We start from the raw sequence: 14,131 nt of genomic DNA on the forward strand, positions 1-14,131 counted from the left end.
ACAAAAGTCCTAATGGAAAAGGTTGATAATTAAATGTGGGAATTATTGTACAGTTAGAAGTTCAGGGTTGTGTAATGCGCTAAAATGTCATGTGTGAGGTTATGGAAATCTAAAATTCATACATGCAGACCTTAAAAATTAAAGCCATTCAACAAATATGGTGCAATGGGTGTGTTCAGGGGCGACTGAGTCCCCACCTCCCCCAGTGAGAAAGCATACAGGATTAAGCTCACATCAGCCACTTCAGAGCTTCTTGGTGAATCAATAGTGAAGTAATGCTCGATCAGAAGATGCCAGCTAGTGGTAGTGGCTGAGATGGTGTGCTGATAGTGGGTGCAATGCAGTATTGCTTTGTCAGGAATGTGTAACCTTCTCAAGCAGTGAAGAGCACCAATGTGGATCTGTAGACTGAGAATTGAATGTAACAGTTGGTATTCCAGAAGGAGACTTTCTGATCATTTTCACCACATCAGAGGGACAGGAAAAGGCCTAACAAAGGCTGCACTGATTCAGAAGACCAAAGCTAAAATTTCCAAACTGTAGAAGAAAATTTAAAAGGCCCTTAAAATCACTGAAAATAATTTAAAGTTCTTAAAACTATATACTGTTGAAACTATTTGTATGCCTACTAGTAAATATATTCACAAATATACACTATTAATACTAAAAGGATTGTTTAAATCATCGAGATAAGTTCAAAATACTTTAAAAGCTCACAAAAATAAAAGTTATTTTTCATAATATGGCAAAATGCTGCAAAATAAATCATTGGGTTGCTCATGGCTTTGCAGAATTCATTACAAGCCACAAGCAGGCCTCAAAAAAATCTTGTCACAACATTCCTTTCTGCCACTGGCTTTCAGGAACTCTGGAATATAGCGTGATAAGGAAAACCTACCCACCCAACACCATGCCTGCCTCACTTTTCAATCCTGCATCCCCTATTTATGTGCAGCAGGCAAGGCAATGGCAGAATGCATGCCTTGTTGGTTTCCTTTAGTCTTCCTTTAGATTCCCTCCTTATACTATCTCAGGTATCACTGCACTGATGACCAGATGGTTAAAACGAACAAATTCAGCCCAAAATTTTGCCTTGTTAGTCAAGAATAACATCATGGAAGTTTCAATAATATGTAACCAGATTTTTCCTTTCATGATGGTGTTTTGACAGCAGGTTCGAACAATGCAGTACGGTTGACCTTTTTAGCCTTTAACACTAAAACATGCCACTTGAGAAAGGATTGATATAGCCAAAAATGCCTGTACATGTAAATTAAATGACTGTCGAGAGAACGAGATCATTGATGGAATGTAGCATCTAAAATGTCAAAGAAGCTCCAAAAAGACTGGACTGTGATTCTTTGTGACAACACTGACAACAAGAGGATGAGGACTCCCTGCTGAGCAGCAAGGCAATCCCAGCAGGTAATATCTAAAATTGTGACACTATTTTTTTAAGATTACACAAGGACATGGGTTAAAAATCCACTTTCATCTCTCCTGGATTTGATGCTCTTGTATCTAACTGCCCAGGTTTCAAGATTAGCATATAGTGTTGATCACAGCCGAACAAGTATACCCTAATTGCCCTCCTGTTGCAGACAAAGACTCTTAATTACTCTGAGGGCTGAAAGCCAGATTATTTAAAAAAATCAGGAGAAAGGAGCTTCGAACAGTCGACAAAACTTAGACTCAAAAAAAACAACTTTTTAACTAGCGACATCAATGCTACCAGTAATTCCCGCTGCAATGAACACACCATTCAACTAGCCTCTCTTCATGAACAATTCAGAGATTAAACTGTACATCTTTTATTTTAAATTTTATCCTTTAGACTCACTTCTTGTTGATACCTCCTTTGAGTATTTGTATAGTATGATTAATTCTTCTGTCAATTAGTCATTAATAAACTCATTTTTATGAACTCAGGATAGCCTGGTTCCTGCCTGCTGACCTCGTCCCGCCTCCTTGGCCTGTCCGTCTTCCCTGGGCTGGCCTGTCCCCTCCCTGCCTCCCCGCCTGTGCTCTCCTCTCCGCCTGTCTTCTTTTCTCTCCGTCTTCGGTCCGCCTCCCCCTCTCTCCCTATTTGTTCCGGGGCCCTCGCCCCGTCCCCCTCTCTTGGGGGGGGGGGGGGGGGGTTCTGGGCCCGGGGCGTCGGCTTTTGTGCTCCTGGGATGCTGCTTGGCCTGCTGTGTTCATCTGGCTTCACACTTTATTATCTTGGATTCTCCAGCACCTGCAGTTCCCATTATCACAGTACTGTACCAGGTTGCTACCTGGGTCCAAGCCTGTATTCACTTGTGGCCTGGATACCTGTGACAGTTCACAGGAAGAGGAAAAGGTCTCCCCTCACCGCCTCATCCACCAGAACCTGGATGAGGGATGACGTGGTGTACAAGTAAAGCCTTTGATAAGGTTCCACATGGTAGGCTATTGGAGAAAATACTGAGGCACGGGATTGAGGGAGATTTAGCAGTTTGGATTAGAAACTGGCTTTCTGTAAGAAGGCAACGAGTGGAATGCGTTGCCAGCAGCAGTTGTGGAAGCAAGGTCATTGGGGTCATTTAAGAGACTGCTGGACATGTATATGGTCACAGAAATTTGAGAGTGCATACATGAGGATCAATGGTCGGCACAACATTGTGGGCTGAAGGGCCTGTTCTGTGCTGTACTGTTCTATGTTCTATGAGTGGTGGTTGATGAAAAATATTCAGCCTGGAGTCCTGTTACTAGTGGTGTGCCTCAAGGCACCACTGCTGTTTGTCATTTTTATAAATGACTTGGACGCAGGCATTGGTGGATGGATTAGTAAGTTTGCAGATGACACTAAAGTCGGTGGAGTGGTGGACAGTGTGGAAGAATGTTGCAGGTTGCAGGGAGACTTGGATAAACTGCAGAATTGGGCTGAAAGGTGGCAAGTGGAGTTTAATACGGATAAATGTGAGGTGATTCACTTTGGGAGGAATAATAGGAAGGCAGAATACTGGGTCAATGGAAAGATTCTTGGTAGTGTAGATGAGTAGAGGGATCTTGGTGTCCATGTACGTAGATCCCTGAAAGTTGCCACCCAAGTTGTTAGGGCTGTTAAGAAGGCTTACGGTGTTTTAGGTTTTATTGGTAGAGGAATTGAGCTCCGGAGCCGTGATGTCATGCTGCAACTGTACAAAACACTAGTGCAGCCTCATTTGGAATACTGCGTGCAGTTCTGGTCGCCCCATGACAGGAAGGATGTGGAAGCATTGGAAAAGGGGCAGAGGAGATTTACCAGGATGTTGCCTGGTCTGGAGCGCAGGCCCTGTGAAAAAAGGCTGAGGGACTTGGGTCTGTTCTTATTGGAGAGAAAGAGGCTAAGAGGGGATTTAATAGAGACATACAAGATGATCAGAGGATTAGATAGGGTGGACAGTGAGAGTCTTTTTCCGAGGATGATGACTTCAGCTTGTACAAGGGGGCATAGCTACAAATTGAGGGGTGATAGATTTAAGACAGATGTCAGAGGCAGGTTCTTTACTCAGAAAGTGGTAAGGGCGTGGAATGCCCTGCCTGCCAATGTCGTTAACTCAGCCACATTAGGGGCATTTAAACAGTCCTTGGATAAGCATATGGATAATGATGGGATAGTGTAGGGGGAGAGGCTTAAATTAGTTCACCGGTTGGCGCAACATCGAGGGCCGAAGGGCCTGTTTTGTGCTGTATTGTTCTATATTCTATGTTCTTTAAACTTAAGCTCATTTAATAATGTATTAACTTTGTTGCAAACAAATAAGGGGCTGAGTGAACAAAGAAATGGAGCCAATTCATTCCTTTCATCTGGGAACTTAACAGTTTGGAGTATACCATCTGGATCTGTAACAAATTGGCCTAGAGGTAACAGTGACTAATTCACAAAATTGTTAATTATCACTATTTGAATTTTTTTTAAAAGTGATCTAGACCAAAACAGGTAAAGACACAATTGTTCTTGTCATTCTCTGATGGTACTGCAAATCAAGCAAGTTGCTATTTATATTTTGGGACAAAATGTCACAATCGTGCTAAAGCAAACGTTCTTTCTTTCAAACGTTTGCAAAATTAACAGTTTAAAATGTGTTGTTGACGTTACTTGTCAAAGGTTTTCGCACCTGCCAAGTAAATAATTCACCATAATTCAAAATGAGAATAGAATCCTTCTTTAAAATAGCAAAAGAAAGCTAATGGAAAATTGACAATCCCAGTGGAGTAAAAACATCAGACAATAGTGACTCAGCAGGGCGAAGTCTGTCTTAATTGTAATTATAGGCTGTGCGAAACAGCACTTCAGTTAATTACATTTAATCAGGATTGATTCTCAAAAAATTGTTTGAAATTATTCACATTCTTGTAACTCAAGATATCAATTATCAATGTTTGCATTATCCCAAGGGCTGTTTATTTAAAACTACATTACACTATTTAAAAAAAGACTGAAAACAGAGCAGATTATGTGATCAAACTTCACGACTCAACCCAAAACTCTTGGGAAGAGTAATATTCCAAATTACTGTCATTAGGGAATTCATAAAGACTTTAGGTAATGCAATGCTCATCTTGTGATATAATCTATTCTGTTTGTATGCTCGCGCCAAACCTGGCCACTGTGGAGAGTTAGTCAGCCAGAGAATTGTAACGTTCAAAGCACAAGATGTTCCAGTACAGGTCAGATTTAACCCTAGATAGGAACAAGTGCTACAAGATTTCTAATGGGTCACTCAGATCAGTTCAAAGGGTCAGTCAGTTTTAATCAGTGACTTAAAGAATCAGAGAAAATGATTCCATTCATCTAAATCACAGTCGACACATTCAAGAAGCTTGGGGCTCATTGAAGCCCCAGCTCCTTTTGGTAGCTCTATGCCCCTGCTGTTCACAACAGGTCCTCAGTGCTGTTTAGAAATGAAGAGCTGCAACTTGAAAGAAGCCATCAGCCATGTGGTGTAGCTAAGAAATGCTCAAGGAAGCTCATTTGGTGCCACTTGGGAGGTTGGAGTTCAAATCACTGAAAAGACCCATGACAGAGCTGCATAAACTAATCACAAGTTGCAGTGATGCAAGGATGACAATAGGAGAGTCCAGATTAATGAGAATATCTGTACAAGGTATCATAACTGACTTTCAAACTGTTAGAAGTCAGCAATAAAGTAGTGAAAGCATACTGAGTACATACTATCAGCTCAGCTGTCTGTGTCATCAAGGCAGACAAGCGCCTGTATAGTTTCTGCATCTAATTGTTCTCCAGTTTGTCAATTTCACATAACAATGTATGACAACTCTGCTCTTGCCTTGTTGACCCCGGTGAGTTTAAAAGCTTGGAAGATTGTGAGCTTGTTCTTCAGGGTTCAAGTCTTCTCTGGGTTCAAGTCTAAATTACTTGCCTCTCAGAATAAATGAAAGAACCACAAATGCAAGGTGGTTTCTCACGTATCTTTAAGTGTGTCCCATTAAAAGCCAACATATGGAATCATGCCATTTTCCGGACAGATGGCATTTTATTCCCTCACCCTATTGTCCATACGTGAAGCTGCCTCCCTTTGCCAGTTAAAATTCTGCCCACAAGACAAATTCTGGGGGCTGTCCTTTAAGAAAGAAATAAAGGCTTTGGAGAAGTGACGGCAAGATTAATTATGATTCCAGGTATGACGTATTACAGGTGAAACTGGCTTTTTAAAAAAGAACAGTGAAGGGTGACAAGAGATTGGTGAGAGGTGTTTACAGTCAAGAAGGGTTTAGATAAAGACAAGCAGTTTTCAATCACTGAAGAATTAATAGCCAAATGCTTGGTTCTAAAGGTGCTGAGTGAAAGAATCAGCAGCAACCAGAGTAATAGAAACAAGTGGTAAGAATTTAGACCGTGCTACCTGGTACGGACTTTGGCAGTATTCTTCAAAACAGATTTACATAAACACCAGAAGAAGAAAATCTGCAAAGCCATGTGGAAAAAGCTGAGGACTGAGACAAAGGAGGATTGCTATTTCAAAGATTCAATGAGGTAAATGGCCATATTCTATGTGTAAATTATAAATAGTATAGCTAGTCATTTGAATTCTTTGCAGTAAAATAAAGCACAATTTATTATTTATTATTTACGTGGTTATCGTATTCAGGAATGGGAATACTTATTTTGTGCTGACCGATTCAAGCAGACAATGAAGACTCATATTGGGTACAGAGATTGATGCAATAGTTATTTAAAGATGGACATTCAACTGAAGATTTGGCACAATTGAAGAGTGAAGAAAAGCTTTTATGACAGTGATAATAAAGGTATGTTGTTATGTTTAACGTATGTGAACACTTTATTGGTAAGATGAGATTTGCTGATTCTTGCAGCTGTCAGCAAGGAATCCTGGGCTGATTTTTATTTTCAGTCATCACTGAATGAGTACTGGGGAATGAAAGAGACCCAATAATTTCAGGAGGGAAGACAAAAATGAAAACATAATCTTAATCTGTCCATTTTTGTCAGTGAAATTTGGCAAAATCACATATCTATCCCAGTACTCCCCATCCCTTTTTCTTTCCTGCTGCATATGCTTCTCCTTAAGTCACAATGTGACAAGTGGAACACAGCTCCTTCTATTTACACCCATACACATTACACCCACCTGTGTCATTGGAATTAGCACAAACAAACATTCTGCAGATATCTTCTCACAACTGGAGAACATTGCAAATCTTGTTCACACCAGAGGTGTTACATTGCATACCTCCCCCTCGTTTTTCACAATTTGCTGCTACTTCTCAGCATCCCTTCATGGGAAGCTAGTTTGTAGATATTTAGAAGCTTTCAAACATCACATTCTAATCTAGTTCCAGTTATTTTGTAAGACGAGCTCTCAAGCATCAGAAGTGGAGAGTACCAAAAGGGAAGGTGAGGTGCCATCAAGCCTTCAAACCAATGGAAAATACTGCCATGGAAATGGTTGGCACTCAGAGTATTGGATAAGACAAGCATGGAGACCAAGTGCAGGAAGGTGAACGGCTATTTCCATGACTTTTTTTGGAGCTGCACTGACAATTACTGACATCAACTATTGCTTTTCCTTCCCAGGTTCTGCTTATATTATGCCCTGTACATGGGGCAATCAACCTGAAGACACATTGGCACTTGTGCTTAACTTCCCAACAACCAGCACAAACTGATGCCTTGGGTAGGTGGAATATATTTGTTTTGCTAATTTAATCATCATCATAACCATCTCTGGCAAGATCAGCATTTTATTACTTGCCATTGAGGGGAGGTGAGTCATCCTCACGGATGAGGGTGGCATATATTGGTGATGTACTCCAGGGAGGGTGTTCCAGCATTGCGATCCAGTGACAATGAAGGAATGGCTCTACATTCCAATTCATGACAATGAATAATTTACAACAGCTTACTACATTGGGCAGCCTATTGAAGAATATGGAAGAGTTTGCTTCCAGAACATGTGGAGTTCTGGTATAAGTGCTGTAGACCTTACAGTTCAGCTGTCTTCTTTGGGGTGTCCAGCATAATTAGTAGCATCTCTCATTAATGATCCAACTGACAGCAAGCTAGCAAGGCCAGGAACTGACCAGATAGCACTTTCACCTGCATCACAAACTTCCTACAGTTGCAATCAAGATGGTTCAGTATGGCTGCGCAGCTACAGTCCAAGGAAATTGTCAGTGTCACTATTGGGTAGCATATACTTTCCCCCTCTGTCATTGAGGGGGAAATGATTCGCCAACTTTAGGTACATTTAAGTCGCCATTGGACAAGCATATGGACGTCCATGGAATAGTGTAGGTTAGATGGGCTTCAGATTGGTATGGCAGGTCGGCACAACATCGAGGGCCGAAGGGCCTGTGCTGTGCTGTAATGTTCTATGTTCTATATAGTCCACATGCTTATATGCACTAATTATCAGTAAATAAGTAACAAGTGGTGAAAGACCTATTCATCCCAGGAGTAGGCTGATGACACCTATCGAAGACTCCTCTTTTGTACAGTCCTGACACCCCAACTGCAGCTTCGAGAAAATTCCCTTTGTCTTTCTATTGCTTTTGCTCCTCTTCTTTCAAGCAGACTGGAGCAGCTAATTTGAATTCCATGTCTTGCCACTGCAAATGTCAGATAAACAGACAAATAGTACAAGTCACCTGTTCGATGTATTTGCAAATCGATGGTTGATTTGTTTTAAGTCCATGCAAAAGGTTAAGAATATCATGACCTTAATATCATTGGCAGTCTAATCCAGTGATGGACATTAGCTCAAAGCTGAATCCTAGCAGGTAGCAAAGCTTTGTCACTGCTTTCTTAGCAAATTGACATTTGTAAAGACTGCTTCATGATAATGACTCTGTATATATATGCCTTGGTCTGTTTGAGGGGTTAAAACAGTGTTAGAAATCCACACCAAATAGATCTGCCTCACATCTCTTTTTTCATGATTTAGAACATAGAACATAGAACATAGAACAGTACAGCACAGAACAGGCCCTTCAGCCCACAATGTTGTGCCGACCATTGATCCTCATGTATGCACCCTCAAATTTCTGTGACCATATTTGACTGCTTACAACTTGCCATGGGATATTTGAGTAGGTGGACTCAAGGTGCAAGTATCAAATGGAATTCAATCCAGGTCGTGAATTTTAGAGTGGAAACAAGCAATGGTACACACAATTAATGATGGGACATTGGCAAGTATAGGTAAGTGAAAGGACCTTGGAGGGCAGATCCATGAAGGTAACAGGACAGATAGATCAGGTGCTTAAGAAAGCACTTGGTATTCCTGTGTATTCCAAGGCAGTAACAGTGAGAGCAAGGAGATTATGCTGGCAATGTATGAAAACACTAGTTAGGCCACAAGATGTGTTTAGTTTTGGCCACGGCTTTAGAAAGTGTGTGATCACACTAGAGAAGATTCATAGAAGCTTTCTTTGTTATTTTCTGGAATGTGGACATCAGGACAAGTGCCAGGTTAGCATTTACTGCTCATGTCAAATCACTCTCCCGAAGATTGTGGTGGTATGTTTGGGTTAAATAAATAGGATGGATCTATTTCTCTTTCCAGGGAGGTCAATAAATAAGGGAAGCAGATTCCAGGTAAATGGTCTCAGTATTAGTAGGAGTTGAAAAGAATGTTTTCACCAAAAGGGATCTGAAATTTATTACCCAAAAGGGTCGTAGGGGAAGAAGTCCTTATAGTAGTCTTTGCTTTAACCAGTACCATAAAAACCGACAGTCTTCAAAAACTGGCAAAAATTACATACCTGAAATGCTGAAAGTTTCCTGTGTTATCATGATCTCTGCAATGTTCAAGGAGTCAGATGAGGGTGTGAGTTGAAAATTCTTTGTTCATAAGTTTTATTTAAGGCAAAGTTGCATTATTTTTAAGTGATTTATTCAGTAAATTGGGTATAACAGTGATGTGTATACCCTCTGCATTAGGTTTCTATCATCTAGTGTGTGTTTTTGCACTGATTATGTGGCCCTCTTGACCAACTGAAATATTTGATTAACCGGTCTTGGTCCCCTAAGTGCTAATTAATAAAAAAAGTTTGCTGTATTTGAAAAAAAATTGGAGATGCACTCAAAATGCCATACTCTGTAAGCTAAATACCAAGAGAAGAGAATGGAATTTGCGTGGAGAATTCTTTATCACACGGTATAAAAATTATATGGCAAATGGTCTTCTTCCCTGTCACTACATTCTGTGAAGAGCAGCTAACATCCTTGCTGCGTTTCAGCATATTGTAGAAATCTTGTTAGCTTACCTTCCAAGACTTTCACCAACAACACTAGGAGTGTACCTAGCTTTATATGATATAACTTCTTTTGGCCCAATTACCAGGCTAGTGTCTCCAGTAATCCCAGCTCCATTCAGCGTTACATCAAGTGTCAGGTGTTCTTGAAGAGGATTACTTATTGGAATGATCACATCAATGGCATCCTAGGTACAAAAGTAACACAGTAGGATAAACTGCTAGCACAGAACTAGTCATATAATTGATTATAAAAGAAAATCTTATCATTTCTTTGCTCCAATTCAAAGGTAAATAATTCAGATCAAATTCACATGTTGCTGGCTGAATTAGATATGAATAGCTCATACTAGTTATCTAATATGCAGAGCTGTCATATACCTGAGGTTAGGAAATTTCACTTGTTTCTATACCATGAAGATGCACCGATTAAAGGGAAAAGATGGGGAAAAGAACAAATAAAGAAAATAGCCGTCCGTGATTGATGACAGAAGGCAGGACAAAATAAACACAGGAAAAGTGCAAACTATAAATACATCATAACATTTTCAATTGAGGCATCTTTATTCATTTCACCATCAAGCATGCACATTTGAAAAGACAGACACAGCAATCTGCACATAATCAGGTATTTTCTTTATCCACTGTTCCAGTTTCACATCTTTTTGCAATACTTTTACAATTGAATCTGGCTACAAATGCAGTTGTAGTGAATGGAACGAGGGCCAGGTGGATCTCATAGAATATGAGATCCTTGACTGGCCCAGGTAAACAACCCCAATCAGGCAGTCCTGGTTGACATATATAAACAGGAGTCTCAGAGATTCTCCTCACTTTAGGGACTAGCTCTAAGCTAGCTGGTCAGAGTCCATGTACTGTGCACATGTAAATCAAAGGTGACTTAGTGATGGGATGTCAGCCTCCATGGTGTTATCGCAGCAGTGCTTTAAAATAAGCATGAAACCTATCAATAACCTGAGCTTAGTTGGATGGATTCACTTTTATAATCATTCCCAACATGTTGACTTGGCTGTAATTTTGGAATATTTTACATTCAGATATGTACAATAATTAAATAAATGGAATGACATTTCCTCACATTATTTTTGTTTTGAGAATATAGCCCAAAAGCAGTATTTGCAACATTATCTGCAAATTAGTGCTATAGCTACAGACATTTATCAGAATATATGGATTCATACAGTGCGGTAAAAGGCCCTTTGGCCCATCAAGTCTGCATCAACATAACTACCACTAAAAGTGTACTCACCTCAATTTCCCACACTCACCCCATGTACTTGATTATTATTATTATATCTGAAGTACTCATCCAATTTTTTTAAACGGTCTCTAGCCTCTACTACCTTCCCAGGCAGTGCATTCCTGATTCCCACCACCTGCTATGTCAGAAAGTTCTTTCCCAATTCCTCTCTGAATCCCTTGCCCCTTACTCTAAAACTATGTCCTCTCCTGATTGACCCCTCGACCAAGGGCAGTAGCTGCTCTCTATTCACTCTTGTCCATACCCTTCAGAATTTAATACACCTCAATCATTTCCCTTCTCAGTCTTTTTGCTCTAAAGAAAACAATCTAAGCCTGTCTAGTCTCTCTCCATAGCTCAATTTCTCCATCCCAGGCAACATCTTGGTGAACCTCCTCTTCACGCACTCTAATGCCATCATATCCATCCTGTAGTGAGGTGGCCAGTACTGCAGACAGTACTCCACTGTGGCCTCACCAATGCTCTGTACAACTCCAACATTATCTCCTCATTCCTATACCCTATGCCATGATTGATGGAAGCAAGTATCCCATATGCCTTCTTAAACTATCCTAATCAAGACCTCCATCAACTTCAGTGATCTGAAAATAATTATCCCAGGATCCTCCATTCCTCTAAACTACCCAGTGCCCTGCCATTCATTTAATATTCCCTCAGCCTGTTTCTTCTTCCAAAGTGCATCACCTCACTTATCAGGGTTAAGTACCATCTGCCACTGGCCTGCCCATCTATCCAACACATCTATAATTTTCTTGAAACCTACAAATATCTTAATATCTTAACCACTGTACCAATCTTGGTATCATCTGGAAATCTGCTTAACATTCACCCCATATTTTAATCTATTTTGTTTATGTACATCATAAACAGTAAGCGTCCCACAACTGATTCTTATGGTATACTGCTGGACATCAGCCTCCATCAAACAGCCTTCTACCACTACCCTTTGTGTCCTATTTCTAAATCAATTTCTGATCCACCTCACCAAGTTTCCTTCAATTCCAAGTGCTTTAACCTGCTCAGGCTCCGATGTGGAAGCTTTTCTAAAAACAATATGAGCTATATCAACTGAACCTCCCTCATCCACACACTTGATCACGTTTGTTAGGCATGACCACTGTCCGACAAAGGCATACTAATGATCCCTAATTAACACATGCCTTTCCAATTGGTATTAATTTGTAATTCTTTGGTTATCTAACTCATTCAACTACAATTGTTTTGTTACCAGAAATTTCACTCCACTACTTTGTATCATGTAATCAATTTATTTGCAGCTCCCAATTATGCCAGTTCAAATAACAGGAATAAAGCTATACAGTGTGCAATGTCGGAATTTGTCTGACATTATTATATTCATTGGTTCAAATGCATAGCAATGGAATTTATTCATATTGTTTTAATTAAGTAAAACGGATGAATATGATACTTTATACTCTGCTCACATAAAATGACTACCGACATACAACTCTCACATTTCACTCCCTCATGTAGTAGAGCACTTGATCAGGTACAGCTTACACAAAGTATATTGTGTCTGACCATCTGAACTGGAGGAGTCAAGTAATTAGCACAGTGGCAAATGCCCCAAGAAAAGCTCAGCATTTGGCTACAGCCCAGAATGTGGAGTGGAGAGCCAGGAGTGATAATTACAGATAGCTGCAGGCCTTTTGGCTGAAACCTAAAAGTAGCAACCAGACGGCCTCCAGCCCCTAAGCAACTTATGGCGCTCTGTGGGAAACAAATTTAATTTGCCTTTTTAAAGCTTCCTAAGTCTTTCCATCTGCCTCTGTTGGCCTTTTGATTTAAGAGAGACTAGATGCAAGTGCTGGCCACAGATTCTTTGGGAATCCAGCTGGTGCTATCACAGGAAAAGGAGGTAGGAGGGATTATTCAACTCCTTCTACCTCTACTCATTTCCACGTTCTTTTATAGCCTCCTGCTATTGCTCTGCATACCTGGGAAGTCTTGTGAAATCAGAACTCAGGAAAAGAGGGAGGAGATCTATTGCCACATGCCCACTTTCCATTCCATCCAGGAGGGAAGTATTCCTCACATTCACATAAATTGAATTAGAACAAAGAATGGTGGAAAAACATAGCAAGTCAGGCAGCAACTGGTCGACAGAAACAGAGCTAACAGACTGAATTTTATCAGAAATCAGCTCAGTGGCAATTTTTGCAAGTTTCATGGATAGGTTTTCTTTGTAAAGCCTAGTGAGGCTTCTTACACTATTTTTCCAAGAATCACTTTATTAGATAGGCATCATAATCCCATTCAGCACTACTTGTGATTGCTTCCTTATTCCCACAGTGAGCACTTCCCAGGGTCCCCAATGTCAGTGCCATCTTTGAAGCTCAGTTTGAGCACCAGGTCAAGTACTGCCAGTCTGGAGTTGCCCTTCACCATGCACATAGTTGGACAGGAACCAAAAACAAATGCTTCTTACCACACAAACTCCACAAGTTACCCATCCTTACTTTCATCACATCTTAGAACTATGTTTAAGGTGGTGCTACTCTTTCCCAAATGCCCCGTGTAACCCAACACCTCCTCAATGAGCAATATAGGATTATCACATCTTGGCAAGCCTTCAAATGACACAAAACATTCACTTTTATGCAGTAATAGCAAAAGCAATGAACTAACAAACAGAAGCTGCTTTGGCCTCTTGGAACAAATACAGACTGTTCATTTCTTGAGCAGTAACATATTCATATTCTATAAGTTATCAATGCACCCAGCTCACATCTACTGGAACCGGTTGCTAATTAGATCCTAAAAACGGATTTGGCAGGATCTGTGGAGAGAGAAACAGTTAAGATTGAGTCAAGTTGAAGATTTCTGCTGTTGTTAAGTCAACTAAGCCCTGTCTGACTTATTATGCTTGTTCGCTGAAGGTGCTATCCCTCTTGTTCAAGCTTCTTCCTTGGAATATGACTGCTACAGCACTTGACTTGGTGCTCAAACTGAGCTTCAAAGATGGCATTGACATTGGGGATCCTGGGAAGTGCACACTGCTGGGGGAAGGAAGCTTTTCAGAATCCATCACATCCTAACATTGACTGCTCCAGTTATGCAGAGCATACTATAATTACACAGCAC

General features: G+C 40.5%; 1 protein-coding gene and 1 long non-coding RNA gene across 2 annotated transcripts in view; one reads left to right on the plus strand and one right to left on the minus strand.

Moving 5' to 3' along the window:
- The window catches only part of LOC125456902 (cilia- and flagella-associated protein 47-like), a 478,989-nt gene that overhangs the window by 151,869 nt on the left and 312,989 nt on the right, over positions 1-14,131 (minus strand). Inside the window, exon 53 of the mRNA XM_048540417.2 lies at positions 9,757-9,932. Coding sequence (XP_048396374.2) covers positions 9,757-9,932 — 176 coding nt within the window. The remainder of the gene's footprint in view (positions 1-9,756; positions 9,933-14,131) is intronic.
- LOC125456907 (uncharacterized) overlaps positions 6,828-14,131 on the plus strand; it is a 39,036-nt gene continuing 31,732 nt past the window's right edge. The window contains exons 1-2 of the long non-coding RNA XR_007248536.2: positions 6,828-6,883; positions 7,064-7,163. This is a non-coding gene — a long non-coding RNA (uncharacterized LOC125456907). The remainder of the gene's footprint in view (positions 6,884-7,063; positions 7,164-14,131) is intronic.

Source organism: Stegostoma tigrinum, chromosome 12 (genome assembly GCF_030684315.1).
Source record: "Stegostoma tigrinum isolate sSteTig4 chromosome 12, sSteTig4.hap1, whole genome shotgun sequence".
Classification (NCBI taxonomy): Eukaryota; Metazoa; Chordata; class Chondrichthyes; order Orectolobiformes; family Stegostomatidae; genus Stegostoma; species Stegostoma tigrinum.